This window comes from Chroicocephalus ridibundus, chromosome 29 (assembly GCF_963924245.1).
Source record: "Chroicocephalus ridibundus chromosome 29, bChrRid1.1, whole genome shotgun sequence".
Lineage (NCBI taxonomy): Eukaryota > Metazoa > Chordata > Aves > Charadriiformes > Laridae > Chroicocephalus > Chroicocephalus ridibundus.
Window position 1 is genome coordinate 701,683 of NC_086312.1, and position 20,533 is coordinate 722,215.

Consider the following 20,533-nt stretch of genomic DNA (forward strand, 5'->3'; position numbering starts at 1 on the left):
CTCCCAGCCCCACAGCAAAGGCGGCGGGTTTAGGGGTGCACAGCCCCCCAACCTGCTCCCAGCTCTGCCTCGAGCTTTAGGGGTGCACAGCCCCCCAACCTGCTCCCAGCCCCACAGCAAAGGCGGCGGGTTTAGGGGTGCACAGCCCCCCAACCTGCTCCCAGCCCCACAGCAAAGGCGGCGGGTTTAGGGGTGCACAGCCCCCCAACCTGCTCCCAGCCCCACAGCAAAGGCGGCGGGCTTAGGGGTGCACAGCCCCCCAACCTGCTCCCAGACCCACAGCAAAGGCAGCGGGTTTAGGGGTGCACAGCCCCCCAACCTGCTCCCAGCTCTGCCTCAAGCTTTAGGGGTGCAGAGCCCCCCAACCTGCTCCCAGACCCACAGCAAAGACAGTGGATTTTGGGGTGCAGAGCCCCCCAACCTGCTCCCAGACCCACAGCAAAGACAGTGGATTTTGGGGTGCAGAGCCCCCCAACCTGCTCCCAGACCCACAGCAAAGGCGGCGGGTTTAGGGGTGCACAGCCCCTGCCCCACTCCCAGCCCCACAGCAAAGGCGGCGGGTTTAGGGGTGCACAGCCCCCCAACCTGCTCCCAGACCCACAGCAAAGGCAGCGGGATTAGGGGTGCAGAGCCCCCCAACCTGCTCCCAGACCCACAGCAAAGGCGGCGGGTTTAGGGGTGCACAGCCCCTGCCCCACTCCCAGCCCCACAGCAAAGGCAGCGGGTTTAGGGGTGCAGAGCCCCCCAACCTGCTCCCAGACCCACAGCAAAGGCAGCGGGATTAGGGGTGCAGAGCCCCCCAACCTGCTCCCAGACCCACAGCAAAGGCGGCGGGTTTAGGGGTGCACAGCCCCTGCCCCACTCCCAGCCCCACAGCAAAGGCAGCGGGTTTAGGGGTGCACAGCCCCCCAACCTGCTCCCAGACCCACAGCAAAGGCAGCGGGTTTAGGGGTGCACAGCCCCTGCCCCACTCCCAGCCCCACAGCAAAGGCAGCGGGTTTAGGGGTGCACAGCCCCCCAACCTGCTCCCAGACCCACAGCAAAGGCGGTGGGTTTAGGGGTGCACAGCCCCTGCCCCACTCCCAGCCCCACAGCAAAGGCGGCGGGTTTAGGGGTGCAGAGCCCCCCAACCTGCTCCCAGCCCCACAGCAAAGGCGGCGGGTTTAGGGGTGCACAGCCCCTGCCCCACTCCCAGCCCCACAGCAAAGGCGGCGGGTTTAGGGGTGCACAGCCCCCCAACCTGCTCCCAGCTCTGCCTCAAGCTTTAGGGGTGCAGAGCCCCCCAACCTGCTCCCAGACCCACAGCAAAGACATTGGATTTTGGGGTGCACAGCCCCCCATCCTGCTCCCAGCCCCACACCAAGGACAGCAAGTGTGAGGGTTCAGAGCCCCCCGCCTTGCTCCTAGCCCCACAGCGAGGTTTAAGGGTGCAGAGCCCCCCACCTCACTCCCAGCCCCACAGAAAAGATGGCAGGTTTTGGGGTGCACAGCCCCAAACCCCACTCCCAGCCCCACAGCGAGGACAGCACCTTTTGGGTGCCATCCCCACCCCAAGGCTGGCCATTTTTGGAGCGCCCAACCCCACAGCAAGGCTGGGGGGCTCGGGGGGGGGCCCCCCCCACCCCACGGCGCAGCTGCCGCTCGGCCGGGCTGACCCCCGGGGCCCGGCTGGCCGCAGTCGCCCCATTGCCTCATCGCCTGAGTCACGGCTCCGTTCCCCCCACACCCCACACCCCCCCCCGGTTTTCCAGTTCCCAGCAAATATTTACCCTCGTCTCTGCAGTAACGAGCCCCCGCAGACACCCCTGGCCCCCCAAACCCAGCCCCACACCCCCCGCCCCGGGCAATGGGGGCAATGCAGCCCCCTCCCCAACCCACAGCCACCCTGTCCCAGCTCCCCCAGGGACCCCCATGACAGGTCCCCAATGGGCCCAGGGTGGCTATGGGGCCACCAGCTTGTCCCCATCCCACGTGCCCTCCTGGGGGGGTTCCCCAAGGGTCGCCGAGGTGGGGCAGGGGAGGGTGCCACAGCCCGGGGGTCCCCAGGGGTTGCCATGGTGGGGCAGGGGAGGGGGCCACGGCCCAGGGGTCCCCAGGGGTCGCCATGGTGGGGCAGGAGGTGGGTCACGGCCTGGGGGACCCAAGGGTTGCCGTGGTGGGGCAGGGGAGGGGGTCACGGCCTGGGGGTCCCCGAGGGCTGCCGTGGTGGGGCAGGGGAGGGGGCCATGGCCCAGGGGACCCCCATGCCCAAGGGTGGCTGTGGTGGGGCAGGGGAGGGGGCCACGGCCCAGGGGTCCCCAGGGGTCGCCATGGTGGGGCAGGAGGTGGGTCACGGCCTGGGGGTTCCCAAGGGTTGCCGTGGTGGGGCAGGGGAGGGGGCCATGGCCCAGGGGTCCCCCATGCCCAAGGGTGGCTGTGGTGGGGCAGGGGAGGGGGCCATGGCCCAGGGGTCCCCAAAGCTGCCGCGGTGGGGCAGGAGGTGGGTCACAGCCTGGGGGTTCCCAAGGGTTGTTGTGGTGGGGCAGGGGAGGGGGCCACGGCCCAGGGGACCCCCATGCCCAAGGGTGGCTGTGGTGGGGCAGGGGAGGGGGTCGTGGCCCGGGGATCCCCAAGGTCACCGTGGTGTGGCAGGGGAGGGGGTCACGGCCCAGGGGCCACCCGTGCCCTCCCCAGGGCAGCCCCTGCAGAGGTTAATCCTGCTCCCACGTGACGCCGGGTCCTGATCTCATAAGCGCCTTTGGACCCGGGGCCGGGGCAGCCATGGCCACCCTGGTGCCCCGCACCGTCCTCGTCACCGGCTGCTCCTCCGGCATCGGCCTGGCCCTCGCCGTCAGGTTGGCGCAGGACCCCCAGCAGCGCTACCAGGGTGAGGAGCCGGGGGGGGGGGACCCTTCCGCCCTGGCCCAGGCCCCACACCTGCCCCGGCGAGGAGGGGCCGGGAGCCCTGCGGGATGGGGAGGGTTTGGGGTCCCACCGCGCCGGGCTCCCCCCCAGCCCTGCAACCTCTTTCTCCTTGAAATCCCGTGGCCCCGAGCTCGCAGACCCCCCCCCGCCCCCAGCCCCGGCTCAGCGCACCCGGGGGTCCCCGTGCCCCCCACCCCCCGCCCTGCCAGGCGGAGCGGAGCTGGGGACGTGGGGCAGCCCCCCAGGGACACGGATGGCAGGGACGGCTGTGGGTGCACACGCGTGTAACTGGGGCCGGCAGCACGCTCCCACCGGGGTGGAAACACACACACACGCGTGTGGTCCCTGTGTGCCGTCCCTGTGCCACTTGCTGTCACACACACGCGTGTGGTCCCTGTGTGCCATCCCTGCGCCACTCGCTGTCACACACACACGTGTGTGGTCCCTGCGCGCCATCCCTGTGCCACTCGCTGTCACACACACACGCGTGTGGTCCCTGTGTGCCGTCCCTGTGCCACTCGCTGTCACACAGACACGCATGTGGTCCCTGTGTGCTGTCCCTGTGCCACCCGCTGTCACACACACACGTGTGTGGTCCCTCCATGCCGTCCCTGCGCCACTCGCTGTCACACACACACGCGTGTGGTCCCTGTGTGCCGACCCTGCGCCACCCGCTGTCACACACATGCGTGTGTGGTCCCTGTGTGCCGTCCCTGCGCCACTCGCTGTCACACACACACGCGTGTGTGGTCCCTCCATGCCATCCCTGCGCCACTCGCTGTCACACACACACGCGTGTGGTCCCTGCGCGCCATCCCTCTGCCACTCGCTGTCACACACACACGCGTGTGGTCCCTGTGTGCAGTCCCTGTGCCACTCGCTGTCACACACACACGTGTGGTCCCTGTGTGCAGTCCCTGTGCCACCCGCTGTCACACACACGCATGTGGTTCCTGTGTGCCGTCCCTGTGCCACCTGCTGTCACACACACACGCGTGTGGTCACTGTGTGCCGTCCCTGTGCCACCTGCTGTCACACACACACGCGTGTGGTCCCTCCATGCCATCCCTGTGCCACCCGCTGTCACACACACGCGTGTGGTCCCTGTGTGCCGTCCCTGTGCCACCCGCTGTCACACACACGCGTGTGGTTCCTGCCCGCTGTCCCTGCGCCACCCACTGTCACACACACATGTGTGTGGTCCCTGCGCGCCATCCCTGTGCCACTCGCTGTCACACACACACGCGTGTGGTCCCTGCACGCCGTCCCTGTGCCACTCGCTGTCACACACACACGCGTGTGGTTCCTGTGTGCCGTCCCTGTGCCACCCGCTGTCACACACACACACCTGTGGTCCCTGCATGCCGTCCCTGAGCCACTCACTGTCACACACGCGTGCGTGTGTCCCCCCGCAAAACTCCGCTGCCCCACCACCGATCCCGCGCCAGGGATTAGTCCCGGGATGGGGGATTAAAGGCCGCCTTACCCAAGCAGCTTAGGGAACGCGGGCTCGGCTTGACCCTTCGACCCCGGCTGGCATCTGGGGTCCCCCTGACTGGGGCTGGGGGCTCCCCGTAGTCATCGCCACCATGCGGGACCTGCGGAAGAAGGAGAAATTGGAAGAGGCGGCGGGAGCGGCGCTGGGAAAGACGCTGAGCATCCAACGCCTGGACGTCTGCAGCGATAGCTCGGTGGCGGAGTGCATGGCGAGCATCCCCGGGGGCCGCGTGGACGTGCTGGGTGAGCGGGGTGCTGGGTGAGCGGGGTGCTGGGTTGGGGGGGGGCCGGAGGGGCCGCGCTAGGGGCCGGAGGGGTCTCTGAGCACCCCCCGCCCCGGGTCGTGTCGCAGTGAATAACGCCGGCGTGGGGCACGTGGGGCCCGTGGAGAGTATCAGCGTGGAGGAGATGAAGCGCATCTTCGAGACCAACTTCTTCGGGGCCGTGAGGATGATCAAGGCTGTCCTCCCCGACATGAAGCGACGGCAGAGCGGTCACATCGTGGTCATCAGCAGCGTCATGGGGCTGCAGGGTGAGGCCCAGGTTGGGGGGGGGCGCCCCGATGTGTGTGTGGGGGACCCCACTGTGCGACTCCAGGGGGCTCAGCCCCTCTTCGCCCACAGGGATCGTCTTCAACGACGTCTACGCCGCCTCCAAGTTCGCCGTGGAGGGATTTTGCGAGAGCCTGGCCGTGCAGCTGCTGCAGTTCAACGTCTTGTGAGTGGGAGGGGATGCGGGGCCGGGGCGGGGGGTGTCCAAGGGTGGCTCTGGACCCCCACCCCGAGCACCCACCCCGGCCCCGCAGCGTCTCCATGGTGGAACCGGGCCCCGTGAACACGGATTTTGAGCTGAAGCTGATGGAGGAAGTTTCACGCTCCGAATTTCCCGGCACCGACCCGGCTACTGTGCGGTATTTCAAGGACGTCTACCTGCCGGCTTCCCACGAGATCTTCACCACGCTGGGGCAGAGCCCCGCCGCCGTGGCCGAGGTGTGTGGGGCTGGGAGGAATTGGCTTTTTGGGGGGGGCCGGCGGGGGGGGGGACCGTTCCTGGCCCCCACGCCGGCTCTGAGCCTCCCGTTCCGCCCCGTCTCCGCTCGCAGGCCATCGTGAACGTGATCGGAGCCAGGCGCCCGGCTTTCCGCACCCAAACCAACCGCCTCTACACGCCCTTGGTGGCCCTCAAGTACGCGGATCCCTCGGGGGACCTCTCCGTGAGGACCTACTACCGCCTGCTCTTCGACTACGGCACCCTCTTCCACCTCAGCATGGGCGCCCTGCGGTGCCTCACCTGCGGCTGCTTCCGCCGGAGGGTCACCCCGGTCTGAGCCGGGGGCACCCCAAGGTTGCAGGGGAGGGGGCGGGCTCCGTCCCTGGATGGTGGGGAAGGGGGCTACGGCTGCGGCTCTGTGCCCCCCCCACCCCCCGCCCCGGCATCGCCCGCGGCGGGACGCACGGGTGGCACCGGCTGAACGCGGTCCCCCGGGGTGTCAGAGGCAGAGATGGGGGGGCACTCCCAGCAGGATGAGGTCCCAGTGGGGCTGAGCCCTTCCCTGGAGGGGGGGAAGAGCCTTGGGGGGAGCCGGGGAGGGGGTTTGGGGAGCCTTGGGGGGCTTTGGGGAACCTTAAGGGCTGGGGAGCCTGAGGGGCTTTGGGGAATATGGAGGGGTGGGGAACATGGGGGGCGTTCTGGGGGTGTTGGGGAGCCTGGGGAGCGGGGCTGGGGGGGCTCTGAAGAGCCCGAAGCAGTGCTTGGGGGTACCTGGGGGGGTCTCTGGGGGATCTGGGGAGCCCAGAGGGGGGCTCTGGTTGACCCGAGGGGTCTCTGGGGGACCTGAGGAGCCAGGAGGGGGGCTCTGCGGGGGTCTGGCGGGGACCTCTGGGGGACCTGGGGAGCCCAGAGAGGGGCTCTGGGGGACCTGGGGGGGGCTCTGGGGACCTGGGGAGCCTGCAGGGGGGGGCTCTGGGTGGGCTCTTGGGGACCTGAGGGGTTTCTGAGGATCCTGGGGGGCTCAGAGGGGGGCTCTGGGGGACCTGGAGGGTCTCTGGAGGACTTGGGGAGCCCAGACAGGGGCTCTGGGGGACCCAAGGGGTCTCTGGGGCATCTGGAGAGCCCAGAAAGGGTCTCTGGGGGACCTGGAGGGGCTCTGGGGGACTTGGGGAGCCCGCAGAGGGGTCTCTGGGAGACCTGAGGAGCCCGGAGGGGGTCTCCGGGGGACCTGAGGGGTCTCTGAGAGACGCCCTCTCTGAGGGACCCCCCTGAGCCCCAGAGAGGGGCTCTGGGGGGGGCTCTGGGGGACCTGGAGGGTCTCTGAAGGACCTGGGGAGCCCAAACAGTGTCTCTGGGGGCTCTAGGGGGTGTCTGAGGGACCTGGGGAGCACAGACCGTGGCTCTGGGGGCTCTAGGGGGTCTCTGAGGGACCTGGGGAGCAGAGACAGTGGCTCTGGGGTCTCACGGGGGGTCTCTGAGGGACCTGGGGAGCACAGACAGGGGCTCTGGGGGCTCAGGGGGGGTCTCTGATGGACCTGGGGAGCACAGACCGTGGCTCTGGAGTCTCACGGGGGGTCTCTGAGGGACCTGGGGAGCACAGACAGTGGCTCTGGGGGCTCTAGGGGGTCTCTGAGGGACCTGGGGAGCACAGACCGTGGCTCTGGGGTCTCACGGGGGGTCTCTGAGGGACCTGGGGAGCACAGACAGGGGCTCTGGGGGCTCTAGGGGGTCTCTGAGGGACCTGGGGAGCACAGACAGTGGCTCTGGGGGCTCTGGGCGACCTGGGGAGCCCGGAGGGTGGCTCTGGGGGTGTTGATGAGCCGCGGGGCGGGGGGTTCTGGGGGTCTGCAGTAAAGTCTGTGACTTCGCCCCCCACAGCCGCCCCCTCGCACTGACCTTCGCGCCGCCGGCGAGACGGGACAGCGGGGCCGGGGGTTCGCCGGGCCGGGATGGGGTGGGATGGGATGGGGTGGGATGGGTGAGGCGGACCCGGCCCCTCAGGCCTCGCCCTCCCTGCTATGGCGGGAGCAGGGACGGTCGGGCCGGGCCGGGCCGGGGGGGTCCCCGCGGTGCTGCGGGGCCGGGCCGGGGGGGGGTTGGCGGGACCGGGTGGGTGGGAAGAGGCCGCGGAACCATGGCAACGGCGGGCGGAACGCGGGGCGCAGCTGGCAGGGACCGGCCGGAAGTGGCGCTCCGGAAGTAGCCGGAGGGGAAGGGCGGGTGAGCGCCGGAAGTGGCCGTGGCCGCATGGTGGTGGCGGCGGCGGCGGCGGCGGCAAGATGGGGCGGCCGAGCAAAGTACGGGGCCGGGCGGGGGGCGAGCTAGGACACGGCGGGAGCGAAACGGGCCTCCTCGCCGCGGGGGGTCGAGGACACTGGGGGAGGCGAGCGGGGGTCGCGGCGGGCCTAGACATCCCGGGGATCGGGCCCTACCGTCGCTCTGGAGGGGCAGGGGGCCCGGCTGTACCGAGGATCGGGGGGATGGGGCCCTCTTGAGGGGCAGGAAGGGATGGGAGGCGCCCAACTGTACCGGAGATGGGGGGCGTGGGCCCTCCCGGGGGGCTGGAGGGGACGGGGGGCCCCGGCTGTACGGGGGATCGGGCCCTCCCGGGGGTCTGGAGGGGATGGAGGGGGGGCGGCTGTACCGGGGATCGGGTGCGTGGGCCCTCCCGGGGGCAGAAGGGGACGGGGGACCTGGCTGTACCGGGGATCGGACCCTCCCGGGGGGCTGGAGGGGTCAGGCTGTACCGAGGATCGAGGGGATGGGGCCCTTCTGAGGGGCAGGAAGGGACGGGGGGAGCCCGGCTGTACCGGAGATCGGGGGCGTGGGCCCTCCCGGGGGGCTGGAGGGAACGGGAGACCTGGCTGTACCGAGGATCGGGCCCTCCCAGGGGGGAAAAGAGGGGACAGGGGGCCCGGCTGTACCGGGCATTGGGGTCTAGGGCCTTCCCGGGGGTGAAAGGAAGGGACAAGGAGCCCGGTTGTCCCGGGGATCGGGCCCTCCCAGGGGGCAGGAAGGGATGGAGGGCTCGGTTGTCCCAGGGATTGGGGGATCAGACCCTCCCAGGGGGGAAAAGAGGGGATGGGGGGCCCGGCTGTACCAGGGCTTGGGGTCTAGGGCCTTTCCCGGGGTAAAAAGAAGGGACGAGGGGCCCGGCTGTACCGGGGATCGGGCCCTCCTGAGGGGCAGGAGAGGATGAGGAGGGGGTTGCTCCCCCTCCTCCCCACCGAGGACCACCCGGTCCCCGGCCCTGACGGTGTGTTTCCCCACCACCACCACCCCCCCCGGTAGAGCAAGAACCAGAAGACGGAGCGGGCGGCGGCGCTGCACCAGGCCCAGCAGGAATACAGCGCCGTCCCCCACTCCTTCGTCTTCAACCGCGGCCGCGTCGGCAAGAATGTGCGGCAGCTGATCGCCGACGTCAGGAAGGTGATGGAGCCCTACACCGCCAGAGCCCTCAAGGTGAGCTCGGGGGACGATCCTCTGCCTCGCGGGGGGCGGGAAATCCTGCCCCCTCCCCAGGCTGACGCGGAGCCCTCGCAGCCGGGAGGTGGTTTGGAACATGGGGGTCTCAAGGGCTTGGCCATTTTTGTGCTGCAGGTGCGGAAAAACAACTCCCTGAAGGATTTTGTCGCCGTGGCCGGGCCCCTGGGGGTGACGCATTTCTTGGTCTTCAGCAAATCATCCTCCAGCATCAATTTTGTGAGTAGCACAAACCCCCCCACACGTCCTCCGGGTCTGCCCCCCCCACCACCCCCAGGCTCCTGGGGTTTGGGGGTCCCCCTCCGCAGCGACTGTGCTCCCCTATGGGGCGCCGGCACCTTTTTTGGGGGAGGGTTTCCACCCCGTTTGCAGACGCAGAGGATGACAAAATCCCGCTGAGTTCGCGCTGTGATTCTATCCAAAGTAAACGCACTGATGCGTCTGCGCCGGGGGCCGGGGCCGGGGGGGTCCGTCCCGGCACCGGTGGCTTCCCCCGGCATTGAGCACCGTTTCTCTCCCCCTCCCCAGAAGCTTTTCCGGCTGCCCGGTGGCCCGACGCTGACGTTCAAGGTGACGCAGGTGGGTGATGGAAAGAGCCCCCCCTTCCCCACCGGCGTGAAGGGCAGCGTCTCGGCCCCTCCTCATCCTCCTGCGTGTGTCCCCCCCCCTCTCTAGTACTCGCTGATCAAGGACGTGGTGTCGTCCCTCAAGCGGCACCGCATGCACGAGCAGCAGTTTACCCACCACCCGCTGCTGGTCCTCAGCAATTTCGGTCTCCAGCAGATCCAGGTCAAGCTGATGGCCAGCATGTTCCAAAACATGTTCCCTTCCATCAACGTCCACAGGGTAGGTGAGGTTGGGGGGGGGGGGGGGGATGGGGATGTCCCCACGCTGCCGGGGGGAGGCTCAGCACCCACCTCCTGTGCTCACAGAATGGTTCGGGTTGGAAGGGACCTTAAAGCCCCCCCAGTGCCACCCCCTGCCCGGGGCAGGGCCACCTCCCACCAGCCCAGGTTGCTCCAAGCCCCGGCCAACCTGGCCTTGAACCCCTCCAGGGATGGGGCGGCCACAGCTTCTCTGGGCAACCTGGGCCAGGGGCTCACCCCCCTCACAGCCAAGAATTTCTTCTAATATCTAACCAAAATCTCCCCTTTTTCAGTTTAAACCCATTCCCCCTCGTCCCACAGCTCCCCTCCCTGATCCAGAGTCCCTTCCCGGCTTTCCCGGAGCCCCTTTAGGGACTGGAAGGGGCTCCAAGGTCTCCCCGGAGCCTTCTCTTCTCCAGGCTGAACCCCCCCAGCTCAGCCCGGCCCCACAGCAGAGGGGCTCCAGCCCTCGGATCATCTCCGGGGCCTCCTCCGGCCCCGCTCCCATGGCTCCGTGTCCTTCTTGTGCTGAGGACTCCAGAGCTGGATGCAGTACTCCTAGTGGGGTATCACCAGAGGGGTAGAATCACCTCCCTCGCCCTGCTGGCCACGCTTCTTTTGATGCAGCCCAGGTTGCCGGTGGCTTTCTGGGCTGCCAGCGCACGTTGCCGGCTCCTGTTGAGCTTCTCCCCCACCAGCACCCCCACGTCCTTCTCCTCAGGGCTGCTCTCCAGCCATTCTCCGCCCAACCTGGATTTCTGCCTGGGATTGCCATCAGCCAGGTGCAGGACCTTGCCCTTGGCCTCATTGAACTTCAGGAGGTTGGCGGGGTCCCGCCTCTCCAGCCTGTCCAGGTCCCTCTGGATGGCATCCCTTCCCTCCAGCGTGTCGATGGCGCCGCGCAGCTTGGTGTCGTCGGCAAAGTTGGTGAGGGGGTGCCCTCAATCCCACTGTCCGTGTCTCCGACAAAGATGTTAAACGGCACCGATCCCAGCACTGAGCCCCGAGGAACGCCGCTCCTCGCTGGTTTCCAGGTGGACATCGAGCCGTTGACCGCAAGCCTTTTGAGTGCGGCCAGCCAGCCAGTTCCTCATCCTTACCAAATCCACGCTTTTCCAATTTAGAGACCAGGATGTCGTGCGGGACAGCGTCAAAACGCTTTGCGTCAGTCCAGGTGGATGACGTCGGTTGCTCTCCCCTTATCTACCAACGCTGTGGCAACATCGCAGAAGGCCACCAAATTTGTCAGGCGCGATTTGCCTTTGGGGAAGCCGTGTTGGCTGTCACCAGTCACCTCCTTATTTTCCACGTGCCTTAGCATGAGTTTCCAGGAGGATCTGCTCCATGATCTTGCCGGGCACGGAGGTGAGACTGACCGGCCTGTAGTTCCCTGGGTCATCCTTTTTTCCCAGTTTTGAAAAACAGGGGTCATGTTTCCCCTTTTCCAATCATCGGGAACTTCACCGGACTGCCACGACTTTTCAAACCCTGCTCCTCGGGGTTCAATTCGGTTCAACATATTGATCGACGATCTGGATGCGGGCGTTGAATTCCCAAGTGGGAGGTGCTCGTCGACTCCCTTGAGTGACTTTGCAGAAGGATCTGGATAAATCGGAGCACTGGGCTATGATTAACGGGACGAAGTTTAATTTAACAAGTCCAAATGCCGGATTCTGCGCAGGACGGACGGAGTAATGCTGGGCACGGGGATGAACTGGGAGAGAAGCGGCTGGAGAAGGAGCCCTGCAGGAAGGGATCTGGGGGTGCTGGACACATGGGAATGGTTCAAAGCTGCACCTGGGGAGGTTCAGACTGGATTTTAGGAAGCGTTTCTTTACTGAGAGGTTGGAAGAGGCTTCCTGGAGAGGTGGTCGATGCCCCAGGCCTGGCAGGGTTTGAGAAGCGTTTGGATAATGCCCTTAAAAACACGCTTTAACTTTCGGTCAGCCCTGAATTGGTCAGACAGTCGGACTAGGTGATCGTTGTAGGGCCCTTCCGACTGAAATCTAATCTTTTCCCTCTCCTCTTCTCTTCCCTTCCATCTCCTCTTCCCTTCCCTTCCCTCTCCTCTTCCCTCTCCTTCCCTTCCCTCCTCCCCTTCTCCCCTCTTCCCTCTCCTCTCCCTTCTCCTCTCTCTTCTCCCCTCTCCTTCCCTTCCCTCCTCCCCTTCTCCCCTCTTCCCTCTCCTCTTCCCTCTCCTTCCCTTCCCTCTTCCCTTCTCCCCTTCTCCTCTCCCCTTCCCTTCCCTCTCCTATTCCCACCCCACTCCTCTTCCTTCTTCCACAGGTCAACCTCAACAACATCAAGAGGTGTTTGCTCATCAGCTACGACGCAGAGACGCAGCTCCTCGATTTCAGGCATTAGTGAGTGTCGTGCCCCTGATTCTGGGGCGGGGGGGGGGGGGAACACCCTGCGCCCTGTGTCCCAGCACTGACCTCTTCCTCCTCCTCCTCACAGCAGCCTGAAGGTCGTGCCTGTGGGCATGAACAAAGCCGTGAAGAAGCTGCTGCAGGAGAAGTTCCCCAACATGAGCCGCCTGGAAGACATCAGCGAGCTACTGGTGAAGTGTGTGGGGGGCATCAAGGGGGACAAGGGTCCCACAGGTGCCTTCCGGCCTGTCCCCAAACGCGTTCCTGTCCCTTGGCAGGGACATAAACCTGTCGGAGAGCGAGGCCGAGCAAGACGGGACCCACAACGTCCTAGAGCTGCCGCAGGCGTACGCCGGCCGAGGCAACATGAAAGCGCAGCAGAGCGCCGTGCGCCTCACCGAGGTGGGTGCCAGCGGTGACGCCGCGGTTGCCATCGCCCCGGGGATGCCATCGAGCCTGACCTGGGCTCTCCGCACCCCCACCCCCCATTCCTGCAGATCGGCCCCCGCATGACTCTGCAGCTCATCAAGGTGGAGGAGGGCCTGGCGCAGGGCAACGTCCTCTACCACGGCTTCAGTAAGTGCCGCAAAACACCGTCTCCGGTAAAGGTGCCGACGCGGGGGCTCCAACCGCGGCATCTCACCCCTTTCCCCGTGTGTTTTAAGTCCACAAAACGGAGGCGGAGGTGAAGGAGATCCTGGCGCGGAAGGAGGCGAAGCTGCAGCTGAAGGCGGAGCGGCGGCAGAAGCAGGAGGCGGATGTGGAACGCAAGCGGCGGCAGCGGGAGGCTCACAGGTGAGGGCAGGGGCCAGCAGTGGCAGAATCCGGCACCGATCCGGCAGAGGGTGACACGATGGTGGCACCGCAGGGAGAAGAGCCTGGTGGGGATTCGGAGGAAACGGCAGCAGGACGGTGACAGTGACGCCGAGGATCCCGGGGCGCCGGAGCAGCAGGATGCGGGCGACCAGTCGGAGGAGAGCGATGCCGAGTATTACCGGCAGGAGGTGGGCGAGGAGCCGGACAAAGGTGAGTCTGGAGGGGACCGAGCCCCCGCTGTCCCCTCCTCCTGCTGATAGTGGCTGATGATGCAAAAAACCTTGAGTTCTCCATGATCTCGGTTCAAAGTAAACGCACTGACACATCCGTCAGCCGCAACGGCGTCCCCCCGTCCCCCCTTTTTCGCTCAACAGCCCTTTTTTTGTGTCTATCTCCCCCCAAGATCTGTTCCCCGACCGCACCAAGAGGAAGCGAAGCTCCTCGGGCCCTGCCCCGCTACGGAAGCGACGACGGCAAAGCCAAGCAGAGCATCCCGCCGCCCCCAACCCTCGCCCCACAGCACCGGGGAAGCAGCGGAAGGGAGAAGCGGCACCGCGGGATTCGCGGCACCGCGGCAAGGCCAAGCACGGGGCGGGCGGCCGAAAGCTACACCGAGGAACTGAGCACCCAGGCCGGCAAGGGGCCCATCCCAGCTCCGGTCGTGCCCCCTCTAGGCCGAAGGGGCAAGGAGGGAAGCTGCTGACAAAGGGGAAGATGATTTTCCGGCGGCCCGGACGTGCCAAGAAGGGAAAACGCTGAGGCACCAGCTGCCAGCCACGCGCCAAGACTGTGGGGGGGAAGAGGAAATGGCCCCCCCTCCGCCCCCTGCCCCGTTCCTGTGTAATACACTGCTTGGAACCACCGCCCGTGGCTGCGCTGGGTTTGGGGGGACCAAATGCGGGGTCCTGCCCCTGGATTGGGGCAAGCCCCGGTATCAACAGGGGCTGTGGGGATGAAGGGCTGGAGAGCAGCACTGAGGAGAAGCACTTGGGGGTGTTGGTGGGGGAAAAACTCAACGGGAGCCGGCAACGTGTGCTGGTAGCCCAGAAAGCCACCGGCAACCTGGGCTGCATCCCCAGCAGGGCGAGGGGGGGGATTCTGCCCCTCTGCTCCGCTCTGGGGAGACCCCCCTGCGGCACTGCCTCCAGCTCTGGGGCCATGGGAAGGACGCGGAGCTGTGGGAGCGGGGCCGGAGGAGGCCCCGGAGATGCTGGGAGGGCTGGAGCCCCTCTGCTGTGGGGCCGGGCTGAGCTGGGGGGGTTCAGCCTGGAGAAGAGAAGGCTCTGGGGAGACCTTGGAGCCCCTTCCAGTCCCTAAAGGGGCTCCGGGAAAGCCGGGAAGGGACTCTGGATCAGGGAGGGGAGCTGTGGGATGAGGGGGGATGGGTTTAAGCTGAAAAAGGGGAGATTTAGACCAGATGTAGAAATTTTTCACTATGAGGGCGGTGAGCCCCTGGCCCAGGTTGCCCAGAGAAGCTGTGGCCACCCCATCCCTGGAGGGGTTCAAGGCCAGGTTGGACGGGGCTTTGGGCAACCTGGGCTGGTTGAAGATGTCCCCACTCATGGCAGGGGATGGCACTGGGTGGCCTTTAAGGTCCCTTCCAACCCAAATCCTTCTATGATAAAAAGTGGGGTCTCCCACCCAGGGTGGCCCTTGCCATGCTGCCCCAATGCGGTCGGGCAGAGCGGGCAGCCCCGGCTCCTTCTGCCTCGGTGCCCAGCGCAGAAGGCAGATGCCAGGCTCTGTCTGGCTGCTGCCCTTCAGAAGAGGAACTACCCTTCCCTGCTTACAGCACGCCCCTGACAGCATTCTGCCCACGCTGTCCCGAAAACGGGGCAGGATGTGACCCTGTGATCGCCACCGAGGTGGGAGGGACAGGAGAGGACGGCGGCGAGCACGGACCCCAAGAAGGACGGGGTGAGTGGGGCGGCTGCAGGCAGCACGGGCCCCTGCCTGCACCCTGGGAGCCAGGCAAGGGCCGGGGGTGGGACAGAGGAGGGGACACATTCTGTCCCCAACGTGGGACTGCAACACCTCCTCGGTGCCGGCGCGAGGCGGACGGCACTCATTAACCCTCACCACTTCCTGGCGCAGCCATTTGCCTGCAAGCCGTGCCTCGTGGCCGCGCTCTGCCTCTTCGCTCCCCGCAACCGAAAACTGCACCCCTGCCTGCAGCCACCAAAAAGAGAAGCGGGGCCGGGGGGGACACCGGGAGGACACCCCCCCACCCCCCCCCCCCGAGATGGCCACCAACTTCAGTCACTGCAAGAACTTCAGCGGCTTCCAGGAGTCGCTGTGGCCGGTGCTGGCGGTGCAATTCCCAGCGGCGCTGGTGGGTAACGGCGTCGCCGTCTACCGTTTCCTCGCCCATGAGCGCTCCTGGCACAGCGGCATCGTCTATTCCTTCCACCTGGCCGTCAGCGGGATGCTCTACTCCCTCTCCCTGCCCTTTCTGGTGGCGTATTACTACCCGCCCAAGCACTGGCGCTACGGACTGGTGCTGTGCAAGCTGGAACGTTTCCTTTTCAACTGCAACCTCTACGGCGGCATCTTCTTCGTCACCTGCATCAGCCTCAACCGCTACCTCGGCATCGTTCACCCGCTGCGGGTCCACGGGAGGTTGCGGCCACACCACGCCAAGGTGCTGAGCGCGGTTATTTGGGTGCTGGCTGGGGTGTTTTCGGCACCCACCCTTTTTTTTGCGGAGCTGCAAGAAGTGGAGGGTGCAACCGAGTGTTTGGGGAGTGCGGTCCCGCGGCGGCTGCGGGAGTTTTATCCCTACAGCCTGGTGCTGGCCGCCCTGGGCTGCGGGCTGCCCTTCCTGCTCACCACCTCCTGCTACGCCGCCATTATCCGCACCGTTTTCCGTAATCCTCACCTCAGCCAGCCAGAAAAACGCAAGGTGGGAATACTGGTGGGGGTGGGAGTGGCTCTTTATGCCTTTTCCTACTTGCCCTACCATATTTTCCGTAACCTCAATTTGCGGCAGCGCCTGCTGCCCCGGGGCACGGAGGACTGCACCTTTTCCAGAACCATCCACACCACCGCGCAGGTCTGCAAGATCCTCGTTAACCTCAACGTCTGCCTGCACCCGCTGCTCTACGCCGCCCTGGCCGACAGCATGCAGAGCTGCTGCGGTGCCGGCTGCAGCACCGGCTCTGCCGCCAAAGAGCCAGCTGAGCACGTGGAGCTGCGGCCGGCAACCTAGGAGCCCCCCGGGGTGGCCCAATGCAGCCAGTACAGGGCCCAGCGTAGCCCTTGGGCACATGTTTCCCTCCTGCAAAGGGCAGCAGTAACATGGGAGAAGCGAGATTAAAACCGAAACCACAAGCACAGCCTCGCGTGTCACCCTTTTTTGGCAGAGATCCCCCTTTTTCCTCGCTGAAAAGCTGGGGCTGAGACTAAAAAACAAGGAACGGCGGCACCGTGCCCTTCCCTGTGTCGCTGGCTCGGGCGCTGCCAGCCCCACCGCGTGCCTGGAGTTGGGGTGAGTCGGGGACAGCCTCAGCGTGGGGACAAGGATGGGGGGCTGCTGAACCCTCCCCTCAGCTCACATCGACACCTTGGTGCATACCAGAGCGCTCGTCTTTATTTAGAAGCGCCGATCGCTCTCGCTGGGAGCCAGCGCGGCGCCGGCAGCACCGGATTCAGTTGGTGGAGGGTCTGTGGAGAAGGAAAAGAGGGCGGTAAGGAGAAGGGAGAGCGTGGCGAGGAGAGAGGAGAGGACGGTGAGGAGGGGGGAGACGGTGTGCGGCACCCGGTCAGAGGGACAGAGCGTGTGTCACCCCCCCCAGTCCTCCAAGCCACCCCCTGCCGGCACTTACTTGGCCCATTCCACGTTAAGGATCAGGTGGTCATAGCCAAATCCGGAGACGCCGGCAATAGCCCGGGCCGCGTCCTCCCGGCGGTGGAAGCTGATGAAGGCGAAACCCTGAGGTGGGAGGAAAGCGAGAGGGTGAGAGGAAGCCGGGGGCGAGGGGACTCCTCCTCAGCCCCACTAAAGGGGAAAATCCCTCCGTGCCCACCTTGGACTGCCCAGTGGTCTTGTCCTTGGCTAAATAGATCCTAGAGATGGAGCCGAAGGGCCGGAACAGCTCCTGGAGATCAGTCTCACGCGTGTCCTCGGACAGGTTGGTGACACGGATGGTGGCATTGTCATCAGCTGGCGGGGGTGAGGGGAAGGACAAGGAGGGTCAGGGCCACTGGTGGGACTGCAGGGAGAGCCGGCGTGTGCCGTACACGGCACCGCGGAGGCCCGGCGTCACGCAGAGGGGAGCGGGGAGGGTGTCCCCACCCCGAGGAGACGCCCGCCTTACCCCTGCGGTTGGGCTGCATGGACTCCCCGCGGCGGCTGGCTCCGTCTCTCAGGCTGGGGGGGACGTACTTGCCCGTCTTGCTCTGCTGAGCCTGCACCGGCTCCGGCTCTGAGGGCGGGAAAGGCGACAGGCAGGGGGTGAGGCTGCCCACAGCCAGACAGTGACACCCCCCACCCCCCCTCCTTGTCCCCCCATCTCACACAGAGTCACAGACTCGTCAGGGTTGGAAGGGAGCTTTGGAAATCATCTTGTCCAATCCCCTGCCACAGCAGGGTGACCCACAGCAGGGTACACAGGAACGCATCCAGGCAGGTTTGGAATATCTCCGGAGGAGGAGACCCCCCTGGGCAGCCTGTCCCAGGGCTCTGGCACCCTCAAAGTAAAATTTTCCTTATTTCCCATATTCCAGTTTGTGCCCGTTACTCCTTATCCTGTCACTGGGCACCACTGGAAAGAGCCTGGCTCCATGCTTCTTGCCACCTGCCCTATAGATACCGCTCAGCATTGATGAGATCCCCTCCCGGGCTTCTCTTCTCCAGCCTAAACAGCCCCAGGTCCCTCAGCCTTTCCTCAGCAGAGAGATGCTTCATCCCCTCATCATCCTCGTAGCCTCCACTGGACTCTCTACAGTAGTTCCGTGTCTTTCCTGAACCGGGGAGCCCAGAACTGGACCCAGTACTCCACCAGGGCAGAGTAGAGGGGGAGGATGACTTCCCTCAACCTCTCAGGATAAAGGGGTGCCGTACCTCCGGGCAGCTTCTCCTTCTCGCCTGTGGACAGCCCCAACTGCTCGGCCAACTCCTTCTGCATCGGCCCCAGGGTGTCCTTGTAGGGACAGCGGGTGGTCCAGTGGTCGCCCTTGCAGATACGGCATGAGACAATCTTCTGCCCCTTCAGCTTGTTCATGGGATCCTCCTCCTCCTGGCAGTTCAGATCCTGGGGGACAGGGAGACTCCTGAGTCCCGTGGGATCCACTACTCGCTCGGGCACGGCGTCACTGGGGGGCTCCCCCCTCGTCTAAAAGTTTCCAGCGCACCTGACCCACCTCCTTGCTGGTGATGAAGGTCATGAAGACATCGTCACTCACGGTGGTGGTGGCCACGTTCGGTCCGGGGGCATCAAACTCCGAGTTGCCAAATTTCTTCCAGTTCTGGGGAGAAAATGGGGAGCAATGAGGAGCCACTCGCATGGCACATCCCCAAGAAATTACTGGATACAGAACAGAAGCAACCAGCAGGAAGGGAAAAAGAAAAAGCAGCAACCGAGGGGTCGCTGGGAGATTGAGAAGGAACGGACAGAAGCAAAGGGCTGGGAGATGAAGCGGTTCCTGCTGGAGTGCAGATTTCCTTCCCTCCCTCCCTCCCTCTCCATTCCCGCAGGAGACGCTCACCTTCCGACGGGCCACTGCCTTGGAGGCCTTCCTGGTTTCGATGCGGAAAGTGCGGATGATCTGTAAAAGGGCAAAAGAAATGATCAATGCAGGACGAAGGATGGCAGACGTACCTCCACCCAACACGTCCAAGTTTGGGGCTGCCCAAAGCAGCAGAGTCAAAATGGGGCTCTGATGGGACGTCCCTGCTGCCCGTGGCTGCCTGGTGCTGCCCGACCCTGCGCCAGGGCAGAGCCGAGGGCTCTGGGAGGGAAAAAGTGGGGGCTCGGCAGGAGGAAGAAGCCAAAATGGCAGCTCAGGACACATTACTCACCTTCACTTTGCGCCCATCCTCCTCCTCGCGATACTCCGTGATGGTTTTGATGTTCCCATTGATAAGTTCCTTTGGGGAGGGGAGCGGGCCTGCAGGGAGGGGGGACAGTGGGACAGTGTCCGACTCGGGGGAGGCGGCAGGAAAAAACAGCTTCCCCCCTGGCCTCTCACCCAGCTCTCACCTCCTTTCAGAAGCTCGGCCTCAGCGCTCAAGGTGCCCCCCAGCACCCCTGGCAGGGGGATGTCCTTCAGCAGCTCGCTGGTGATGCATTTGTCTGCGGGGAGAGAAGGGGGACAGACACCCCCTCGCTTGGGGACAGCCCGGCTGAGGGGGAAGGAGCCCCACGCCCCCACACAGCCTCTCCCCGCAGGGAGGAGGTGCCCTGCTTTTCTCCCCCTTGGAAAAAGCCAAAGAGCCAAGAAATCTCAGCTGCTCCAACCCCCTGGGCTTCCTCAGCCCCTAAAATGGATGGAATAAGGACAGTGAGAAGGATCCTGCTCCCCGTTCCAGGTCAGGAACGCTCTGCTCGCAAGGATCGGCCTCGGAGAAGAGCCTGGGAACCTGTTCTGAGCCCTGGACAAAGAGCAGGCACGTCTCTGGGCTGATTTTAGAAAAGCAGCTGCTCTTTTTCTCCAGAAAAATTCTGCGGTTACCAGCAGGAGGAGCGACAGAGGAAAAAGGGGGAGGGAACTGGCCTGCAGCAGGAGTCACTCACCATCCTCTCCACCCTCCTCTTCCACCTGGTCGGCCCAGCTGGGCTTTGAGCTGCGGAGAGAGAGCAGAGCCTTAAATCCGCTGTCCCCTGCCAGCCACACCACTGTCCCCTCAGCCCTAGGCTCCGGCCACCCCACTGTCCACTCATCCCAGGGCTCCACCTGCCCCACTGTCCCCTCAGCCCCAGGCTCTGGCCATCCCGCTGTCCCCTCAGCGCCAGGCTCCAGCCACCCAGCTGCGCTATCCCCTCAGCCCCGGGCTGCGGCCACCCCGCTGTCCCCTCAGCCCTGGGCTCCAGGCCCCGGCCGCCCTGCTGTCCCCTCAGACCCGGGCTGCGCCCACCCCACTGTCCCCTCAGCGCCAGGCCCCGGCCACCCTGCTGTCCCCTCAGCGCCGGGCTCCAGGCCCCGGCCGCCCTGCTGTCCCCTCAGACCCGGGTCCCGGCCACCCCTACGCTCCCCCTCGCCGCTCCCTCTGCACTCGGCCCCCAGCACCGCCACTGCCCCCTTCCCCTCACCCATCACAGCCCCGAAGCGCCCCCCGGGCCGGCCAGGCCCCACACCCGGGGCCGGCCAGGCCCCACACCCGGGGCCCGCCGGCTACCGCCAGGCCCCAGCCCCGCTCCCCCCAAGGTCGTTCTCCCCCGCGGCGCTGGGCCAAGCCCAGGCCCAACGCCCGGTCCCCCCCGCCCGGGTTCGTCCCCGTCTCCTCACTCGTAGTCGCCCGTCGGCATCGCGCTCCCACCGCCCTCACGCACGGCCACCGGAAGGAGGCGCCGCACTTCCGGGGGCGCTGCGCCACTTCCGGCGTCGCAGAGACGGAAGGGGCGGGGCAGGACGAACCGCGTTGCATGCCGGGAGACAGTTGCTAAGCAA

At 65.9% G+C, this 20,533-nt stretch overlaps 4 protein-coding genes across 6 annotated transcripts; 3 read left to right on the plus strand and 1 right to left on the minus strand.

The window, feature by feature from the left end:
- Positions 1 to 2,538: 2,538 nt before the first annotated feature.
- RDH8 (retinol dehydrogenase 8) lies at positions 2,539 to 5,944 on the plus strand. Of its 2 annotated transcripts, none has more exons than XM_063318933.1 (6): positions 2,539 to 2,866; positions 4,483 to 4,644; positions 4,754 to 4,933; positions 5,025 to 5,118; positions 5,207 to 5,390; positions 5,504 to 5,944. In XM_063318933.1, exons 1-6 carry the CDS (start codon positions 2,761 to 2,763, stop codon positions 5,726 to 5,728), a joined length of 951 nt encoding a protein of 316 aa, XP_063175003.1. In that variant the 5' UTR covers positions 2,539 to 2,760; the 3' UTR covers positions 5,729 to 5,944. The 2 variants fall into 2 exon arrangements, with proteins under 2 accessions (XP_063175003.1, XP_063175004.1); XM_063318934.1 differs by having other exon boundaries at positions 2,741 to 2,866; positions 4,399 to 4,644.
- A 1,670-nt stretch (positions 5,945 to 7,614) lies between these two features.
- Positions 7,615 to 13,788, plus strand: PPAN (peter pan homolog). The gene is made up of 12 exons (XM_063318916.1): positions 7,615 to 7,688; positions 8,683 to 8,853; positions 8,992 to 9,093; positions 9,403 to 9,453; positions 9,550 to 9,720; positions 12,027 to 12,103; positions 12,198 to 12,305; positions 12,388 to 12,511; positions 12,607 to 12,685; positions 12,775 to 12,904; positions 12,978 to 13,135; positions 13,329 to 13,788. The coding sequence occupies exons 1-12, from the start codon at positions 7,671 to 7,673 to the stop codon at positions 13,682 to 13,684; spliced, it is 1,545 nt and encodes a 514-aa protein (XP_063174986.1). The 5' UTR covers positions 7,615 to 7,670; the 3' UTR covers positions 13,685 to 13,788.
- Positions 13,789 to 14,306: 518 nt separating this feature from the next.
- Positions 14,307 to 16,359, plus strand: P2RY11 (purinergic receptor P2Y11). The gene is given in 4 exon segments (XM_063318921.1): positions 14,307 to 14,842; positions 15,020 to 15,078; positions 15,080 to 15,142; positions 15,144 to 16,359. Coding segments are annotated over 4 exon segments (1,371 nt in total). The 5' UTR covers positions 14,307 to 14,583; the 3' UTR covers positions 16,134 to 16,359.
- Positions 16,360 to 16,492: 133 nt separating this feature from the next.
- EIF3G (eukaryotic translation initiation factor 3 subunit G) lies at positions 16,493 to 20,477 on the minus strand. 2 transcript variants are annotated; one of them, XM_063318926.1, is made up of 11 exons: positions 20,372 to 20,477; positions 19,660 to 19,709; positions 19,126 to 19,218; positions 18,945 to 19,033; positions 18,632 to 18,691; positions 18,287 to 18,391; positions 17,988 to 18,177; positions 17,242 to 17,349; positions 16,951 to 17,087; positions 16,750 to 16,856; positions 16,493 to 16,588 (listed from the first exon to the last, which is right to left on the minus strand). In XM_063318926.1, exons 1-11 carry the CDS (start codon positions 20,389 to 20,391, stop codon positions 16,573 to 16,575), a joined length of 975 nt encoding a protein of 324 aa, XP_063174996.1. In that variant the 5' UTR covers positions 20,392 to 20,477; the 3' UTR covers positions 16,493 to 16,572. The 2 variants fall into 2 exon arrangements, with proteins under 2 accessions (XP_063174996.1, XP_063174995.1); XM_063318925.1 differs by having other exon boundaries at positions 18,278 to 18,391.
- Between the last annotated feature and the right edge of the window lie 56 nt (positions 20,478 to 20,533).

Bases quoted from the DNA above. Each gene is read 5' to 3' on its own strand.
- RDH8 (XM_063318933.1), top strand. From the start codon at position 2,761: ATGGCCACCCTGGTGCCCCGCACCGTCCTCGTCACCGGCTGCTCCTCC. The intron at 2,867-4,482 runs GTGAGGAGCCGG...GGCTCCCCGTAG, and splicing joins CCCCCAGCAGCGCTACCAGG to TCATCGCCACCATGCGGGAC. The intron at 5,391-5,503 runs GTGTGTGGGGCT...CTCCGCTCGCAG, and splicing joins GCCCCGCCGCCGTGGCCGAG to GCCATCGTGAACGTGATCGG.
- PPAN (XM_063318916.1), top strand. The intron at 9,094-9,402 runs GTGAGTAGCACA...CCCCCTCCCCAG, and splicing joins CATCCTCCAGCATCAATTTT to AAGCTTTTCCGGCTGCCCGG. The intron at 9,721-12,026 runs GTAGGTGAGGTT...CTTCTTCCACAG, and splicing joins CTTCCATCAACGTCCACAGG to GTCAACCTCAACAACATCAA.
- EIF3G (XM_063318925.1), bottom strand. From the start codon at position 20,391: ATGCCGACGGGCGACTACGA. The intron at 17,350-17,987 runs GTACGGCACCCC...TCCCGCCCTCAG, and splicing joins GAAGGAGAAGCTGCCCGGAG to AGCCGGAGCCGGTGCAGGCT. The intron at 17,088-17,241 runs GTAAGGCGGGCG...CACCCCCGCCAG, and splicing joins CATGCAGCCCAACCGCAGGG to CTGATGACAATGCCACCATC.